General features: G+C 40.9%; 1 protein-coding gene and 1 non-coding gene across 2 annotated transcripts; both read left to right on the forward strand.

The window, feature by feature from the left end:
* Nucleotides 1–29: 29 nt before the first annotated feature.
* On the forward strand, nt 30–9152 carry MED7 (mediator complex subunit 7). The gene is made up of 2 exons (XM_036242072.1): nt 30–90; nt 8147–9152. Exon 2 carries the CDS (start codon nt 8164–8166, stop codon nt 8863–8865), a length of 702 nt encoding a protein of 233 aa, XP_036097965.1. The 5' UTR covers nt 30–90; nt 8147–8163; the 3' UTR covers nt 8866–9152.
* LOC118616595 lies at nt 6488–6595 on the forward strand. Its single transcript, XR_004956591.1, has one exon. It is a non-coding gene; the product is annotated as a U6 spliceosomal RNA (small nuclear RNA).
* Nucleotides 9153–20254: the final 11102 nt, after the last annotated feature.

Here is a 20254-nt window from a genome sequence, read left to right on the forward strand (position 1 = left end):
GCATGGTTGGCTTTTTCCGGGAGGAGGACGCCGGAAGTTGGACTTCGCCTGCGGTGGGAAGGCGGCTACCAAAGTAAACGCAGAGCTGAGGTGAGTGGGCGGCGACGGTTTGGGGCTCCGTTCTGCGCTCTTCCCTCTTTCCGGACCCCGCAGCTGCGTCAGGACGGACTGGGAATCGGGGAGGCCTGGGGCGGAGGGCGCTCGCTCCCCTCCCTCCCCCGCCGCCCTCAGCGCGGCCTCCCGCCACTGGCGGAGCCGCGGGCGGACACCCGGCGGGTTCGGGCTGCCTCCGTGTGGGGGCCGCGCCGGACCGCAGGTGGGGAGACCTGGCTTGCGAAGCCGTGGCTGTGGCCAGTCGGCCGCCTCTGGTCTCGGAAATGAGAAGGCCGTCCCTGCCCGTCCTCCTGAGCAGCCCTGCCGTCGCTGAACTAACTGGGGGCGGGACGGGGGCGATGGATCCCACGCCTGACCGTCGAGTCCACTGGAGCGGGTTTCCCACCACTCTAGCAGCCCCATTCCCCGCAGACAAAGCATCGGATCCTTGGGGGGTGGGACCCCGGTAGCCCATCGCCTTGGAAAGCTCAGTCCGGAGAAGTGACGAGAAATCGACATAATCCCGGCCCTCGGTCAAGTTCGAAGCTTTACGGGAGCTTGTGCGGTGCCGGGAAAGGGTCGGGGATGGTTCCTGCTCCGTGCCAGTCGCCAGCCCCCCGTCTGGTGCCAGAACGCCCGTCTGAGACCGGGATCCCTGCCGCTAGCGTGCTCTCGGGAGTAGCACTGAACTGAGCATGGTTAGGAGGGTGAAGAGTGGGTGTGGAACCCGGAGTCACGCACTCGGCCTTCGGAGGACGGCGCCTCAGCTCGAGTGCAGCTGGGGCCGGGGCGCGAGACAGGACAGCCCGAACGGCGTGGGTGGGTGACTCCGAAGTACCGGAGGTGCCAGCTCCCCGATGGTGGTAATCATGTCCAGGCTGCTGTGTTAGGGGGTAAAGGGACGAGAGACCAGTGAGGCAAATGAGGGAACATGGTAAAATTTGGAGATCTGCATGAAGAATACGGAACGTTCTTTGTACCATTCATACAACGTTTCTGTAAGGCTGAGTTTACGTTAAAACGTTTTAAAGGGTCGATTATAACTGTTTGCAGCTGTCATAAGTTTGTAAATAAGTGAAGCGGTACACAATATTTATACCCCCCCCCCGCCCCCACACACATCTCCTGTATTTTCACCCCTTTTTCCTTAATGGCTGTATTGTGGTATATGGACATATTTTATTCAGCCCTCATTGATGAAATAATGCGTGGATTCCAACTTTCCCTACTCTTTTCAAATAGTGCTGCATACACATTTTTGAGTATACTTGTACCATTATTTTTATAGGATAAATTTCTAGAAATAGAATCGTTGATGTCCAGTGGACATAGACAACAGTGAGGGGAGAGCAGGGATCGGGAGGAGGGTGTCATGGGGGGAAAGGAGAAACATCTGTAACAGAAATAAAATCAGAAAGACATCTTAAAAATAAATAGAATGGGAGTAGGGAAAAAAGAATTGTTGGTTCAAAGAATATTAGTGTTAATATTTTTGATACTACCAAATTAAATTCCAAATATGTATTTATTTGTTGTGTATGAGAATTCCCATATTCTCCAGGGTGGTACTGGCCTACCACCTAAGAGTGTTACGTGGTGGTTGTGATGCTGGCTTCTATGAGAGCTGAGGTGAGTGGATGCTTTCTACCCCAGAAGGCTTCCCTGAAGGGCCAGGAGAGCTAAAAGCCTGCTTCTGAAATTGGGATGATCGCCCTGAAGAAACTGAGAGGAAGGAGAGAGTGACCTGCTGGAGTCCAGGGCCTGCCACCTAGAAGGTGTTTTTATATTTGTTGAATAATGGAATATTTGAAATCTTGATAGTTTGTTAGATGAAAAATATCCTTTTTAAAATTTGATTTAAAAAGTATATTAGCCTGAATATTTCCCCACCTTTACATATATATATATATATATATATATATATATACACACATATATTAGCAAACTTTTTTTTTATCCTCACCTGAGGACCTTTTTTTCCATTTTTTGTTTAGATAGAGTGGGGGAGAGAGAGAGAGAAACATCGATGTGAAAGGGACACATCGAGTGGCTGCCACCCGCATGACCAACCAGGGCAGGGGACAAACTGCAACTGAGGTACGCGCCCTTAGCGGGAACCGAACCCAGGTCTCTGGTCCACAGGCCGATGCTCTAACCGCTGAGCAAAACCGACCAGGGCCAAACTTTTTTTTTTTTAATTTATTGATTTAAGAGACAGAGAGAAACATCTGACTTGTTCCACTTATTGTGCATTCATTGGTTGATTTTTGTACGTGCCCTGACTGGGATTGAACTCATTACCTTGGCATATCAGGACAACGCTCTAACCAACTGAGCTACCTGGCCAGGGCATCCCATCTTTATTTAGCATTTGCATTTTCCTTCTTATCTTTCGCCTGTTTTTTTTTTTTTATCCTCACCCGAGGACATTTTTCCATTTTTTTGTTCAGGTAGAGTGGGAGAGAGAGAGAGAGAAACATTGACGTGAAAGGAACACATCAAGTGGCTGCCACCCGCACAACCGACCAGGGCCGGGGACAAACTGCAACCGAGGTACGCGCCCTTAGCGGAAACCGAACCCAGGTCTCTCAGGACCACAGGCCGACGCTCTAATCGCTGAGCCAAACTGGCCAGGGCCGCCTGTTTTTTTTTAAATGTAGGTTTGTTTGTTTGTTTTTATCCTCACCCAAGAACATTTTTTTATTTTTTGTTCAGATAGAGTGGGAGGGAGAGAGAGAGAGAAATATCAATGTGAAAGGGACACATCAAGTGGCTGCCTCCCACACGACCCAACCAGGTCTGGGGACAAACTGCAACCGAGTTACGTGCCCTTAGCGGGAACCGAACCCGGGTCTTTCTGGACTGCAGGCTGATGCTCTAACTGCTGAGCAAAGCTGGTCAGACTTTTTTAAGACTCTTTCAGTGGACCTCTGTAGAGGATCTGGCGCCTTGTAGGCATTGTTTGAGATGCTGGAGGTAGAGTTGTGAACAAGACAGGCATTTCCTAAAGTCATGGTGCTTTCCTTTTAGTGGGGATGGAGTCAGAAAATATGTTTTTTAAAAATTAGCCGTGGCAGGTTTTCTCAGTGGTTAGAGCATCAGCTGTCGGAGCAGAGAGTCCGGGGTTCGGTTCCTGCTAAGGGCAGGTACCTTGGTTGCAATTTGTCTCTGGCTCTGGTTGGGGTTGTGTGGGTGGCAACCATTCGAATGTGACTCACTCACGTCGATGTCTCTCTCTTTCTCCCTTTCCACTCAATCTGAAGATAAATACAAAAAAAAAAAAAGTTAAAATAGCCCTGGCTGGTTTGGCTCAGCAGTGGAGTGTCACCCGCTGACCAGAGTCGAGGATTCGATTCCAGTCAAGGGCATGTGCCTTGGTGTGGTTCAGTCCTGGCCCTGGTAAGGGTCATGTGTGGGAGGCAACCAATCCATGTCTCTCTCTCTCTCTCTTACTCTATCTAAAGATAGAAATGGAAAGGAGTATCCTTGAGTGAGGATTTAAAAACAAAGAAATAAGTAATAAAAATAAAGTTTTTAGTATTTGCCCTTTGTTTTTTTTTCTCTTTATTGATTTTAGAGAGAGAGGAAGGGAGAGGGAGAGAGAGATAGAGACATTGATGAGAGAATATCGATTGGCCGCCTCCTATATGCCCCCCACTGGGGATTTGGCCCACAACCTGGGCACATGCCCTGACTGGAAATTGAACTGGCCACCTCTTGGTGCATGGGTCAACCACTCAACCACTGAGCCACACCAGCCAGGCAGTATTTGCCCTTTGTTAGCTTGCAAGCATTTTTATCTCAGAAAAATGGGGTTGCATGTTAATTTTGCTTGTGATATATTTTTCTACATTGAATTTTTAGATTTATTTATTTATTTCTATTAAACTTATTTGGGTGACATTGGTTAATAATAACATTATGTTTCAGGTGTTCATCTTCTGTAATACGACCTCTGTGTACACCATTGCCCACCATTCAAAGTCTAGTTTCTAAGTATTTGATCCTTTACTCTCTTTGTCCTTCCCCTACTCTCCTTCCTCTCTGGTAACCACCATTCTGTTATGTTAAATTTAGTTTTGGTAGTCACATCTGTTTTTTTTTGTTTTTGTTGTAGTAGTCTTAAAACTTGTAGTTATTTCCTTGATAGATTGTAAGGAGAACTAGGATGAAGATAGTTTTGTTTTGTTTTTTCTGTTTGTTTCGTTTTTTTATCTTTGAAAGGTAGTATAGTGTAGTATTTGAGATCTTTAGACTCTGGATCCTTTCTCTACTACTTACTCTGACTTAACACAAGCGGCTCAACCTTTCTGAGCCATAGTTATCTCTAAAATGGAAAGAATACCTTTCTTTTCTCAGATTTCTCAGAACCATGCAAAAAGTATTTAGAACAGTGTCTGGTTTATAGTATGCACTCAGATATCTGTCATCATAATCATTATTCCTGGATACTCATTATCATATCATATATTGACAAATATATGAAAGAATGAACACACATTAAGGACATTTGTATCTAATTCCAAATTCTCGTTGACTTGGAGCCCTCTTGAGATGGATGGAGCTGCTCAACAAATATTTACGAAGCTTCTATGTGCAAGGTTGTGGACATAGTGAGAACTATGATAGTCAAGATTTTTTTCCCTCATGGAGCTTATCGTCTGGTTGAGGAGGCAAATCAGATACTGATACAGAGAATTAATGCTGGAAGGCAGTATCTGCTTTTGATGAATAATCAGAACTATTTCTGTAAAGGTAATATTTTAAGCTAGTGCCTGAAGCAGGAAGAAAAACATGGAAAGAACCAAAAGCAGAAGAGGTTATTAAAGAATTGTGTAAGAATACTAGATTGAAGACAGTATTGCTAGTATATAAGGGAAAAGGGATTTGGTATGAGAAGAATTATGCTGGCTATATACATAAAAGGGCAGTAGTGAAAACAAAACGGCGCCTGGGGAAACAATTGTATTGCAGGCAAGAGGGAATGGTGAATTGGTCATACTTGATGAATTTGAGATAGCGAAGGTGAGGAATCAACAGAACTTTGTAAATTTGACAGAGATGGGGGAGAAGAGGAGGTTGATAAAAGTGGAGGATTAAGATAATCTAGGTTTCTGGCTTGAAACAGTAGGTAGATAATGGGAACATTTTATTGAGATAGGGAAGATTAGAAGCTGGGAGGAATAGGTTTAGACTGTATGTATATATAGGGGATAATAAGTTTGGGCACCCCCTGAGACATCCAGAAGGAGCTCAGAGGCAATCTGGACTGGAGATGTAAAGAGTCATAAACGTAGACCAGGGTTTTTGTACTTTGACAGAATGTATTGACATTTTGGACTGAATAATTCTAAATTGGGGAGGGCTGTCCTGTGCATTCCTTAAAAAAATTTTTTTTTTTTTTGCCTTTATTGATTTTAGAGAGAGAGAGAAACATTGGTGAGAAAGAACATTGATTGGCCGTGTCCTGCATGTCCCCCACTGGGGATTGGGCCCACAACCTGGGCGTGTGTCCTGAATGGGAATCGAACCTGCGACTTCTTGTTGCATGGGTCAGTGCTCAACCACTGAACCACACCGGCCGGACTGTCCTGTGCATTCTAAGTGTTTAGTAGCATCCCCACTCTCTACCCATTAGATGCCACTAGCACCCCTTCTTCCAGTTGTGACAATTAAAATTTCTTCACACTTTGACATATGTCTCCTTGGTGGGCAAAATTGACCCTTGTTGAGAACTACTGATAGAAATTAAAAGCTGTGTTGCCCTGGCCGGTTTGGCTCAGCGGTTGGAGCGTCGGCCTGCGGTACAGAGAGACCCAGGTTCGGTTCCCGCTAAGGGCACGTACCTTGGTTGCAGTTTGTCTGCGGCCCTGGTTGGTCGTGCAGGTAGCAGCCACTCGATGTGTCCCTTCACATCGATGCTTCTCTCTCTTTCTCTTCCTCTCTCTCCCTCCCACTCTATCTGAAAAAAAAATGGAAAAATGTCCTCGGGTGAGGATAAAAAAAAAAAAAAAAAAGCTGTGGATGCCCAGCCATTGTAGCTCAGTGGTTGAGCATCGACCCATGACCAAGAAGTCACCAGTTTGATTCCCAAGCAGGGCACATGCTCGGATTGTGGGCTTGATTCCCAGTGGGGGACATGGAGGAGGCAGCCAATCGATAGTCTTTCTCATTGATGTTTTCATCTCTTTCTTCCTTCCTGTCTCTAAAAAAAAAATCAATAAAACATATTTTTAAAAAATAAATAAAAGCTATGGAGTTGACTGTGATCACTCAATAGAGAATATAAAGCAGAGGTCTAAAACTAGTGGCCACCATACCACCAAGATTGTTGTAGTTACGTTTTTTTTTTTTTGACCCCACAGTACTTGACAATCTCTGGGTTAATTAGAAGTATTTAAAATTTGAGAGATCATATACTAATATTGGAACAATGCAGAGAAGATTAGCACAGCCCCTGCACAAGGATGACACACACATTTGTGAAGCGTTCCATATTTAAAAAGAAAAAATAGGTTTTTAAAAATCTGTGTTTTTGCCCTCCCTTGAAAAATTAAGAAACTAATGAACAATGTGTCTTCATTCCCACATGAATGCTAATGGCTGGAGGTTTTGAAATCTGGCATGTGAGTGCTTAGTTCACTCTAATTCCTGCCCCACCGTGCTTCACTCTTTATGTTGCCTGCCTTTTCCCCTTGGTATTTAAGTTTGTGAATCCCTAATTTAGAGAGAAGAGGGCCCAGGAAAATACTTTGAGACATCATATGTCTCATAGTGTGTTCAAATTTAAAAAAGAAAATTGTTTTATTTCATCCTCTATATACATATAGTCTAAACCTATTTCTTCCACTTTTTGCTCTTCCCTATCTCAATAAAATGTCCCCATTATCCACATCAACATTAAAGTTGGGTAGAGAAAGAGAAGCAGTATAGGAGACTGAGGGAGTGGTTAGTGAGGTAGGAGGAAAACATAAATGTAGGTTCACAGAAGCTGAGGTGGGGAAAGGGAGTATGTTGAAAAGGTAGAACATGCTGCTAATAGGTTGAGTAACACCATCTTAAAATATATCCAGTGGACTTGGTCCTGTGGTGATTGTTGATGACCTTGATGAGCAGTTTTTGTGGAAGTAGGAGGTTGAAGCCAGATTGAATGATGACAAAAATGAATATGTAGAAGGCTAGTAAAGCAGTGAATAGTTGGCTGGAATAGTTAGGGTCACTCATGATGCCCATGTCCACTGTCTCATCGATTCTCAGCAGCATTCTCTCTGTCTCTGTGGCTTGGTGGAGACTAAGGGATGACCCACAGCTGCCCTTAGAACTTCACAAATCCCAAGTATAAAACTGCCTCCAGTATATTACTTACCATCTTTGATGTTAGGTGGTGGTTAATATCTTGAAAATCTGGTAAGATCAGCCTAAAAGAGCACTTGAGATCTTATTTTATGCTTTACCTAAGCTTAAAATGAAATAGATGTTATTGTGGCCATAGAAGATACATTTGAGTTTGAAATTTCTGTGGTAGAAGTAGAAAAATTGTGGAGTACCTTGCAGAAAAATAAGGGATGGAATTGGATCATCATTTTATCATAGAAGCCCAGAGGATATCAGCAGTCTGGAATATAGCAATGTAAATTTTATCAAAGTGTTAGAGTTATAAATGTTTGCTTTTGGAAATCAATCTATAATATAAAGCAAAAGGGTGACATGAGGTGGGGAGACAGCGTGTGGGTAGTTTGGCTTTGGAGAGGAGTAGAGAAATGGGGTATAACTAGTGAGGTGTGGAATCTAGAAGTTTTCTTTGTAGGTGATAATGTACTGCAGCATATTTTTCTGTGCCAGTGAAAGTATTAAGTAGAGAAGGAAAGTATTTGGATGGTTAGAATAAGATGGCAGCTCTTCCCCATTGTAAATGTTAGTTTTCAAAACTAAGGAGATCGTTTTATTCTGGGCCCCCAATTGCTAGGGTGGAAAAAGGAAAAGATTCTGTCTGTACCCATTGTGACAGGTTTATTTTGTGGAGGTACTCTAAATCTTTGATCTATTTCTCTAGGTTCTTGATCTTCTACAATGGGTGAGCCACAGCAAGTGAGTGCCCTTCCACCACCTCCGATGCAGTACATCAAGGAGTATACGGATGAAAATATTCAGGAAGGCTTAGCTCCCAAGCCTCCACCTCCAATAAAAGACAGTTATATGATGTTTGGCAACCAGTTCCAGTGTGATGATCTTATCATCCGCCCTTTAGAAAGTCAGGGCATCGAACGGCTTCATCCTATGCAGTTTGATCACAAGAAAGAACTGAGAAAACTCAATATGTCTATCCTTATTAATTTCTTAGACCTCTTAGATATCTTGATAAGGAGCCCTGGGAGTATAAAACGAGAAGAGAAGCTAGAAGATCTTAAGCTGCTTTTTGTACATGTGCATCATCTCATAAATGAATACCGACCTCACCAAGCAAGAGAGACCCTGAGGGTCATGATGGAGGTGCAGAAACGTCAACGCCTTGAAACAGCTGAGAGGTTTCAAAAGCATCTGGAAAGAGTCATTGAGATGATTCAAAATTGCTTGGCTTCTTTGCCTGATGATTTGCCCCATTCTGAAACAGGGATACGAGTAAAAACTGAACCAATGGATGCTGATGATAGCAATAGTTGTACTGGACAGAATGAACAACAAAGAGAAAATTCAGGTCATCGGAAAGATCAGATTATAGAGAAAGATGCTGCGTTGTGTGTTCTAATTGATGAAATGAATGAAAGACCATGAAGAAATTTTTGTTGTTTTTCTTTTTTTCCTTTCAATAAATAGCGTCATATATTAGTTCATTTGCTCTTGGAGAGTCTTAAAAAAGATATAATTAGGAGTTATGTAAATGGCTTTACTCTCCAACTTTATCAATTATGAGATGTCACAGGCAGTAATTTCACTTTATGGCAAGCATAGGCAAATGAGTATGACTACATTAAAAGGAGTCAATTTAAAAAGCAAAGAGCTGCTGTTGTGTGGAACATTCCTGTTTCTGGAGTTGCACTAAACATTGAAGATAATCCTCAGTAATAGCAAACTTTAATCCTTGAAAAGTAGATTTGTCATTTGCTTTAAGAATGATAAATAAAGGATATTAAACTATGAATACGAAAATTTTATATTTATTTAAAAAATTTGCTTAGTCGCTAAAAAAGTATTATAACATGTTAAAAGAGAGGAACCCCATAGTGTTATAAAACAGCAATTTTATTTTTCTTCTTGATTACTCCTGTAAATACACTATCTTAACGAACCTTGCTCCTATCCTGGATGGGTCCCATACATTTTGTAGTCACTAAGATAAGTCCTTTAATCACTTTTAGTTGCAACAATTTGTTTCAGTAATTAAAATGTTTATGTAATTAGCTGTTCATTTCCTTTAAAATTCAATTTATACTGCTTAAAGCTGAAAGCCTGCAATGGAAGTGGATTTTGATGGCAGAATCTATTAGATTTTCACTGAAAATTGTATCTCCCCTGTGATACGTTGTTGAGATAAGGTTGCCCTGCCAGGGACTACATTTCCCCACTCCTCTTGCACATCTATGTAAGGCCACATGACTAAATCCTTAGCAGTGGAATATGAGGGTAAAAATCCAGGCCTGCCTTATAAAAATTTCTTGCATTGGCCTTCATTCTGTTCTCATCTGTTGGTTGGATGGCCACACCCAGGATAGCTTTAACATTTCAAAGATGGTAAAGGTTCAGTCAATTTGGTTCCTTGAATGACTGAAGACTAGGCCCTCCTTTCATTAACTCCACCCCCCACACACCCAATCCCTGCTGATTTGACTTTATCTGAGCAAGAAGTCACCTTGTTTTGATCACAGATTTTATTTCTGTATTGTTCTCTTTCCTCTAACTCTCCACCAAAGTCTTGGTGGAGACTCTGCCTTGTATCTGAGGTTCTCTGCTGGCCTTTTTCTTAATGTAGTCCAGTGGTTCTCAAAGTATAGTCTTGGACTAGCAGCATTAGCGTCACTGGGGGCCCTGTTAGAAATGCAAATTCTCAGGCCTTACTCCAGACCTACTAAATCAAACTGTAGGGGTGGTCCCCAAGAAACTGGTTTAATAAGCCCTCAGATGACTCTGGCGAAATCATCAAGGTTTAAGAGTCACGGATAAAGGTAATGCCTTTTCCCAGATGTCCACTTTTGATATTTGCCTCAGCCTCTGGTTTTTGGTATACTATCTTTAAGGAATTCACTGTATTGAAGTCTTCAGCTCTAGAGCTACAAAGACCAGTTTAAAGTGGCCACAGGTCAATTCTATATGTGAAGCATTCATCCTTCTCTTTAGAAATCTTTGGAGTATAGTCTGTTCCCAAGTAAACTAGTCACATTTCTTTTTCTGGCATGTATTTGGTGGGATATTTGGGCTTCAGAGACTCCAGAGGACACAGTCCAGTCTTTCAAGCTTAAATTGAACAGGGAGGGGAATCCCCCTCATTCCCCTCTGGGGGAGCCAGTTAGACATTGCATAACACTTGAGCAACTCTCAAAAGAAATCTCATTACTTTGCCTTCAACTCTTTTATAACCTTAAGGGTGATGATCTAAGAGAGTGAGAATGCAAAGCCAATTTTTGGCTGCTTTGCAAATCTTTGCAGGGAAAAAAAACCCAACTGAATCACATTATAATGTAACAAGATTTACAACATAATTTATATGTGTGTTGGAGAGGATTAAGGGATTTAAATTCCACTAAGAATCTTAAATTCTGACTTTGAAAGGATCTGATTTTACAGGTCTTTTAAAAGAATTTTGATGTGAACTATTAGTGGTCTGATAGTTACAAATTTAAAAGCTTATATAGTCTTTCAATCTTGTGATTGAAAGTAGCACTAGTGGTCTGATAGTTACAAATTTAAAAGCTTATATAGTCTTTCAATCTTGTGAAGATTAAAATACACCTCTGTACACCTTGTTATAGTGGATATTCCTGATAGATTGATTCCTCAAAATGAATATCTGGAAGAATAGCCTGTGTACCTCTTGAAATTACCAGTCCAGACTACAGAGATTCTGATTTCATTGTTCTGGAGTGGAACCCTGGAATTGGTTTTAAGAATCTCTAGATGACTTGACTGTGTAGTGGGTTAAAGGAATATTGCATTAGTCAGTACTTTCTATTTGAAATCGTTTAAGCAAAAAGATGAATTTGTTGAAAGGATACTGTGTTGTTACATGATCGAAGGATAAGTAGAACATCCAAACCATGAAGAGGACTGGGAGGGTCTCCAGGGCAGCCAGGACTCAAACTCTGTCCAGACCCCCACTCTGTTTCTCCTTTCTTCTTTCTGTTAACTTCATTCTCTTTATAACACAACTTCTTTTATGGTATCGGTGGAGAACTGCTGATCATTCCCAAATGTTAAGTCTTTCTGCACTACTATTTGAGAGTGGTCTCTCAAATTTAAAAAAAAAAAATTAAAAATAGGAAGGCTAATTAATCACCCTGGAGGGAGAAATTAGGGGTGGCGTTCCTGATTCCAACTGGGCCAGTCAGCTGGGTCCTGGGTCCCATAAGAATTTGACAGTCCCCAAAATGTATGGGGGGAGGTAGTCTTCCTCCCAGGGGAAAGGAGATGCTGAGCTGATCGTACTGTAGATATCTACTACAAATTAAGCACGTGTACATTTTTCTATATAAATAGCAAAAACAAACAGATTGTACTAATCTACATTTACTTCATCTGTGTGAGAATGGTCACCCCCATTTGTTCATGTATTCATTTAGTTAATGTTGTTCTCTCTACACTTGATACTGGTTTAGTTGCTAGGGGTTTGGAGAGTGGTGTAAAATGGAAGAAAGATGAACAAGAAAACAAGTGAGTTAATTTTTGAAGGTGTTAAGTTTATGCCTTAACCAGCCATTACAACACTCAGAGGAATTTTGTTTCCAACGACATTCCTATTGCCTGCTCAAAATGCCTAGACCAATTTATCTTCTCTTTTTAAATTATGTTTACATGTTCACATTTGTTAAGGGCTTTGGAAGGCAACTTCAACTGTGCTGTGTGGTATTTCAGAGTAAAGGCCTGTGCTAGTGTTACCAGAGAGCCACCCAAGTTGGAGGGGGCTCTCCCCTCCTTGGCTCTCGTCACACTCATGAGAAAGAATTATTGGGCTTTGAAGGTAGTGTTGAAGCAAAGCAAGCAAATTTATTAAGCAAATGAATTTGTTAAGAATACACTTGGCATAAAGCACAAGTGGGCAACTCAGCTAGTCTGAGCACCCTGACTGGTGGGGGGGGAGGTTCAAGGGTTTTACCCCCCTATAGATTTCATGGTTCCCCTGCTGGGTATCTTGGGCAACGGACTAGATTGTAAGGTCCCCCTTTTATATTGTGGCTTTTTCCAGAATGTATGAGAACATCTGGCAATTTTATCATGGCAAGCCCCAAGACTGCTGACTTCTTTGTTCAGTGAGTAGGATAAACTCCCCCTTTTTCCTTCCCTTCCCCTCCTCCTACCCTAGCAGCTATCTATCCTGCCTAACACTAGGTCCTGAGGTCACTGGAAACAGCATGTACAAGGGTCTTATGAGGAAATAAAAAGTTGGCATGATTTGGGTGAGAAAGGCTAGAGAAGCAGATAGAGGGCAGATTACAGGATTTAAAAGGCCAAGGGAAGGAGTTTGTTTTTTTCTAAATCTGATGGGAAATCAATAGCAAACATATAGGGCTTTGTCGACACTGTTCTAATTGCTACATACACAAAATCGTTTTATTCTCACAACAACCCAAAGAAATCAGTATGATTTTTACCCATATTACAGATGAGGAAGTAGTGGCTCTGAGAGGTTATCTAATTTACCCACGGTCACCAAGAGAGTGAATGGCAGAACTCAGATTGAAAAATTCTACCTTCAAAGCCCAAGCATTCAACCTCCATACTTGACCACCTCTTTGCTGCATCATATAAGTAATAAGTAGTGGAGCCAAGAGTAGAATTTAGTATTTGACCCTATAAAGTCCATACTCTGAGATGCTACGTGATTCTGGACTGAGGGAGGAAGAGATTTGTACATGGAAATTATGAGATCTCTTTGGATGTGTTAAGTCATTTACGTATTAGACTTCTGTGGGTATTTAAAGGAAATATCTATGTATCATCTCCACTTTGTGAAATTTAGGGTCAGTTTTGTGATTTTATGGCTACAAAGCACTTAGCATAATTTCTGGTACTTAGTGAACTATGAAAGGTCAACTAGTCTTCCGTTAAGTCTTTTGTCTTTGGCATCTAGAATAAAAAGTTTGAAGAACCAGTTTCAAATTGCAGTGTAATAAATCTAACAGTAAGTGGCACTCCTACCTTATGTTTCACAGTTGCAGCCAGGTGGCAGAAGAGGGGGATAAGATAAGGAAACTCAGAGGTTCTGTTTATGATGCTGAACTTCTTATTCAAGTGAGGATTGCTGCCTGTACCTGTCTGTGACCTTTTCAACTGGAGAGAACAGGGTATGAACTCCTCAAAATAATCAGCATTATGTTGTGAATAAGTGTCTTTTGATCTGAGCTTTTCTTCAAGGGCTGCCTAGACAAGACCTGGGAAGATCTCAGGCATTATATTGGTTAGTGAGTAAGACCAGATGCTTCTCACATTTGCTTAACATATGACCCAATTCTGTGAAGCTGCTGGCTCCCAACCCCCCATCCTCCACCCCAGGTTTGGAATAAGGGAAGACATTCAAAAGATGGGAGTCTGGTGAGGGGATGTGTTTGGCCAGGAATGCATTGTATCAGCACTACAAGGAAACGATGCCTTGTGGGTCTTGACTGATTTTCACATTCATTCAACAAATAAGGGGTTCTACTACTGATACCATGCAACCAATTAAGAGCCATAAGAATGAAGATGCTGATGTGGAAAGATATTCAGGATATGATAAAGCCAGTTGCTGGGTATAGTCTGAGCCCATATTTATGCCTGTCTATCTATGGATAGTCAAATTGGGAAATTATATAAAAATAATTTTATTGATGAGGAAATTGAGATTCAAATGTAACTTGCCATACATGAAAGACACTTCAGCTAGTAAATGGCAGAATTAAAACAGGTTTAAAAGGAAAGAAAAAAAAAAAGAGAGAGAGAGAGACAAGGCATGGTAGAATTTGGGCCCCACTATTTACTAAGTGTGTAGTCTTGGTTGAATTTCAAGTTTCTTAACTATGGTAATTATGGTGCCCATCTCAAATGTTACCATCTAACATTGAGAATGAAAGAGAAGACCCATTCTAATTCTTTCTGAAACTTGTTTGTCCCCAGGCAACATACTCAGGTCTCAGGATTGCTAATTATCTGTATCGAAGCATCTGATCTAGAAGGAGGGAGGTGGTGCCTGGAAGCTTAGGTGGTGCACATGCCTGGGATTCTGAGTTACTGCTACCTGCTAGGGAGAGTGATCAAGAAAAAAATGGAGGAAGACACAAACAACGTCCGAAAAGGTACATTACTATAGGTTATATAGACAGTAAGAAATAATATGAAACTATTATGGATAACTTTATACCAATAAATTAGAAAACTTAGACAAACTGGAAAAATTTTTATTTAAAAAAACATTTTGGTTTAAGGGAATTTGAATAGGTTTCTAATGGTTACAAAAAAAGAAAAGAATCAGTAGTCAAACTCTCACCAAGAAACTTTAAGTTTAAAATAGCTTTGCTGTCAAAGATTGCCAGAAAGAAAAAACATGCCATCGTATGCAGACTCTTTTAGAGCATAGAGAAAGAGGAAACATTCTTAACTTTTTCATGAGACTAGCATTATATATATATATATATATATATAGAGAGAGAGAGAGAGAGAGAGAGAGAGAGACTAGCACACGCACATTAACCTAGTAATACGTAAAGATAAAAGGTAATGCTTTATGGCCAATCCATGTTTATTTTAGGAATGTAAAATAGAAAATTAAGCCCTGGCCCAGTAGTTCAGTTGGTTAGAGCATCATCCTAACATGCCAATGTTCTGGGTTCAATCCCTGGTCAGGGCACATACAAGAATCAACCCAAGAATGCATAAATAAGTGGAACAACAAATTGATATTTCTCTCTCTCTCTCTAAAAATCAACTAAAAATTTTTTAGAAAGAAAGTAAATGTAGCCCTGGCCAGTTTGGCTCAGCGGTTAGAGCGTCGGCCTGCGGTCCGGAGAGACCCGGGTTCGGTTCCCGCTAAGGGCACGTACCTTGGTTGCAGTTTGTCCCCGGCCCTGGTTGGTCGTGCGGGTGGCAGCCACTTGATGTGTCCCTTCACGTCGATGTTTCTCTCTCTCTCTCCCTTCCTCTCTCTCCCTCCCACTCTATCTGTACAAAAAATGGAAAAATATCCTCGGGTGAGGATAAAAAAAAAAAGAAAAAAAAAAAAGAAAGTAAATGTAGTCTGTCACAATAACAGATTAAAGGAGAAAAATCACTCAATCATCTCAACAGATATACAAAAGGTTTTTTTAAAATTTTGTATCTGTTGCCCTGGCCAGTTTGGCTCAGCAGTTGGAGTGTCGGCCTGCGGACCAGAGAGTCTGGGGTTCGGTTCCCGCTAGGGGCACATACCAAAATAAATAAATAAATAAATAAATAAATAAATAAATAAATAAAATTTAGTATCTGTTCATGAAAAAGAAAAAAAGGGACCCTGGCCTGGCAGTTCAACTGATTAGAGCGATGTCCTGATATGCCAATGTTGTGGGTTTAGTGTCTGCTCAGGGCACATAAAAGAAGCAACTGGTGAATGCATAAATAAATGGAACAACAAATTGATCTTTCTCTCTTTCTCTCTCCCTCTCTCCCTTCCTTCTTCCCTCTCTCTAAAGAAGAAAAAAAAATAGATTAAGATGAGAACTTCCTTAATTTATTAAGTGGTAGCTCCATAAAACTGGCAGCATGTATTACACCCAAGACGGAAAGCTAAAACCTTTAAGAGCTGAAATTAAACTACGATGCCTGCTATCAAAACTTCTATCAAATATGTACTAGATTTCCTAACCAGCATGGTAAAAAAAAAAAAAAAAAATGTGGTACTGAAAAGGAAGAAAATGAACTGTCATTATTCACAGAAAATGTTTATCTATATAGAAAGTTCAATATAATCCACAGATAAATTATTAATAAGAGAATTCACTGGTTGGAGAGAGAAACATTCAAAAATGCATTCAGAATACCAGCAACAAACAGAAAATAAAAATTAAAAAAAAAAAATGTTTAAATAAGGTATTGTTTAAGATAATTTCAACAATATGAAGTACCCAGAAAAAAAAAAATCAAGGAATAAGTTGAAGACCTCTGGAGAAAAGTTTAAATTTTTATTAAGATTTTAAAGAAAATCTAAATAAAGGAGAAAGAAAATATGCTTATGAATTGGAACACTCAATATTGTAAAGAGGTCAAATTTACTTCATATTGATCTGTGGATTCAATGCAAGCCAACCTAATTTTCACCAGGTTCTTTTTTTTTTTTTTTTAATAAGATGATTCTAAAATGTAGAGTAGGTACAAAGGCCCCAGATAGATAAGACAACTTTGATAAAAGGACTAAGTGGAGGATTTGTCCTTTGTGATACATAGGAACTCCACATACAGGAGAGCTTCAGAGACAGAAAGGGACAATGAGGAATAAAGGACATTATGAGCTACGGATGAGGTCAGGGGCTTCGGAGGGGAGGAAGGTCATTCATTGGATTTAAGGAGCAGATATTCTGTAATTAGCTGTTTGACCTGTCCTATAGATAGGCCAAAAAGGTTTTTTTGATAATTACCCTTATTATGAGCAAGGTCCCTAATTTAAATTCTTTAAGGGAGAGATAAATGTTTCTCATGAGCCCTCAGGGTCTTGATTGCCCCAGTCTTAAGGGTTCATAAACATAAGAAAAGGTGCTTATTTAACTTCTAAGTAATTAGGGAAATTCAGAGTAAAGCCAGGTGAGATGCCATTATATCCTTACTAGTTTAGCAATATACATATATAATATTGGCAATATCTAGTGTTGATGAGGATGTGGAATAATTGAGAAATCATTACTGCTGGTAGATGTCTCAGAAAACAGGCATTATCTTATAAGGGTCAAAAGGTATATACCCTTTGACCCAGTAATTCTGCTTTCAGAAATATACTTCAGAGAACTGTGCACCAGGATTCATGTAAAAGAATATCCAGTACGGCATTGTTCATGATAACTGAAACAGAAGATTAAATGTTCATTTAGCAATAAAATGAATAAATAATTTGAGATGTATCTATTCCAAGGAAAACTATATATTAATAAAAACAACCTACAGTGATATACAACAGCATGAATGGATCACATAAACTCCCTTGAGTGAAAGAAACAAAACACAACAGCCTATAGACAATATTGTTTCATTCACATGATGTTCAAAACAAACCTATACATATAATTTTGGGATGCAAACATAGGTTTGCAGGGCAAGCAGCTAATTACTAAGTAACTGCTCCTCTGTCCTAGAAGTGACCTTCCTTCCCTCTGGCTCCAGGCTCCTGACCTCATCCTTAGCTCATAATGTCCTTTATTCCTCCTTTTCCCTTTCTGTCTCTGAAGCTCTCCTGTATGTGGAGTTCCTACATATATCACATAAGGCAAATTCTCCCCTTAGTCCTTTTATCAAGGTCATTAAATAAGCAAGGAAACAATTATTGCAAAATTTAAAATAATGATTGCCTGTAGGAGAGGGGGAAGGTTTTGTGTTCAGAAAGGAAAACATGGGCTTGGAGGGGGGGTTGGAATGACTTTCAGAGATTGACAATGTTTTAGTTTTTGTTTTGGGTCCTGATTTCTTAAGTGCTTTGTAAATATTTTTAAACTATAAATTTAAGTTTATGTCATGTTCTATACATCTGTTATATTTTCCATTAAACAATAACCTTAAAGCCATATTGTGACATGATCATACACCCATCATATTGGAAAAAATTAAAGTCTGACAGTACTGATATTGGCAAAGACATAGAGCATCATAAGAGTTCTTGTCACCACCAGTGAGAATGTAAGCCAGAACACGCACTTTGGAAGACTGCTCAGTATTCTCTTGTAGATTCCTGTGAGAAGTGATAAAATGAGAATATGGTTTAGTGACAAAGGAGGAAAACAGTAAAATGAAATAAAATAAGAAAGAGAGCTCACCAGAATTGATAAGGAGTGTGTCCCTTGAACTGAGGAGTATGGTTAACGTAACTCTGATCCTGTAAAAGACTAATAAGCAAATAGAAAGAAGAGGTACCACACTGAAGGTACGACACCTTCCACCAGCATGGCCTCTGTAGGAGGTATTGGGACCTGCCCTTTCAAGATGAGACCGCAGATGGGGGTTCCCACAGTGACTCATACAAAACCTCAACAGAATTTTCTCCAGGGTAGACCCCTTTTAATTCCTTTCAGTTTCATTACTGGGAGGTTCACTTGAGCTAGTAAGGGTACATTTTTCACACCCCACCCCATTTCCTCTACTCTGAAGACGTTTGATGATGTGGCAGGAGCAGTATTAATTTCCTTGAGAAGTTACTTGCGTAAATATTGTGGTAGCTCATATTGCTCACTTAATGTGGTTGGGCCACTGTTTCCTGTGCTGTGGGGCAAAGAGCCCTGGAAAGCATGCTAAGCTGGCTCTTGTACTGGCTTCAGTGTAACTTTATGCTTTGTCTCTGGCATTCATCCATGGTTACTGAAAAATAAAAACTCTCTACGAACATGAGAGCTCTTTACCATCTCCCCAGAATTGAGAAGAGTGTGTCTTTGCAAGTTAAAAAGGACAGTATTGCACTGGCCAGTTTGGCTCAGCGATTAGAGTGTCGGCTTACGGTCCAGAGAGACCCGGGTTCGGTTCCCGCTAGGGGCACGTACTTCGGTTGCAGTTTGTCCCCGGCCCTGGTTGGGTCATGCGGAAGGCAGCTACTTGATGGGTCTCTTTCACATCGATGTTTCTCTCTCTCTCTCCCTCCTGCTCTATCTGAACAAAAAATGGAACAAGGTCCTCGGGTGAGGATAGAAAAAAAAAGGATATTATTAGTAAAATGCCATTTAAAAAAAATAACACATCTTTGGAAGGGCAGATTTTCTTTCCCCATCTGCCTGCCCTATTTCTATCTGGGAAGGGTGTCTGCAGTGGACATTTGTTTTTGCTGCCCAGCATCTAGTTCTCCCTCTGAAATGCACTGCACTTTCTTTGAGGGACCCACTTTCTCTCACGCTCCGAACGTGAGTTTTAAGGATGTGACCTGGGCCTAACCCAGTTATTCTGTTCTGACACAGAATGTTTAGGAATGAGTCTGTAACGCAGTTTGCACCTTTGAGGGAATGTGAATTCCTGAGCCTGTGTGAGAGCAGTCAAGACACGTTCTTGGTGGGTGGCTATGTGCTCTGCAGGTGCAGGAGAGGAACACCATAGACTCAAAGGAAGGGGCCAACACAGGGGACAGCCAGAAATGAGGTCCCTGGTGACTTCACTGGGGCCCTTAAACTAAGTCTTGCCTGAAGCTGGACTTTTCAATAATGTCAGTTTAAAAATTCACTTTATTTTTTAAATTTTTATTAAATTTTTTTTTCTTTATTGATTTTAGAGAGAGAGAAGGGAGAAGGAGAGAGAGATGGAAACATCAATGAGAGAGAACATCGATTGGCTACCTTCTGCACACCCTCCACTGGACATCCGGCCCACAACATGGACATGTGCCCTGACCAGGAATCAAACCGGCGACCTCCTGGTGCATGGGTTGACGCTCAACCACTGAGCCACACTGGCCGGGCTTTTTTTATTTTTTATTTTTATTTTATTTTTTCATTTAAGTTGGGTTTTCTGTCATCCACAACATAAAGTCTTTGGTGAGAAAAGAAGACTTTGTTGGCATAAGATTGTTCTATGAAAGGTGGTCAGTAGTAAGGGAGAGGTCTGTCTTGTAAATGTGTTATCCTGAAGGCTGAGAGACCTACAGTTCCCCCCCGTTATCCCAGGGCCTCTGGTCTGAAGTAGCCCTCTCTGTCCTGGGATCTGGTGGGGGCACTGTTGGAATCACCTGATGCAACTGAGAGCACTGAGACCACAAATATAAAAGCAAAATAAAAATGAAAAACTTCCGTCTGACAAGAGATTTAATGGGCAATGTAAAGAAGTGTTT

This window comes from Molossus molossus, unplaced genomic scaffold, assembly GCF_014108415.1.
Source record: "Molossus molossus isolate mMolMol1 unplaced genomic scaffold, mMolMol1.p scaffold_m16_p_4, whole genome shotgun sequence".
NCBI lineage: Eukaryota > Metazoa > Chordata > Mammalia > Chiroptera > Molossidae > Molossus > Molossus molossus.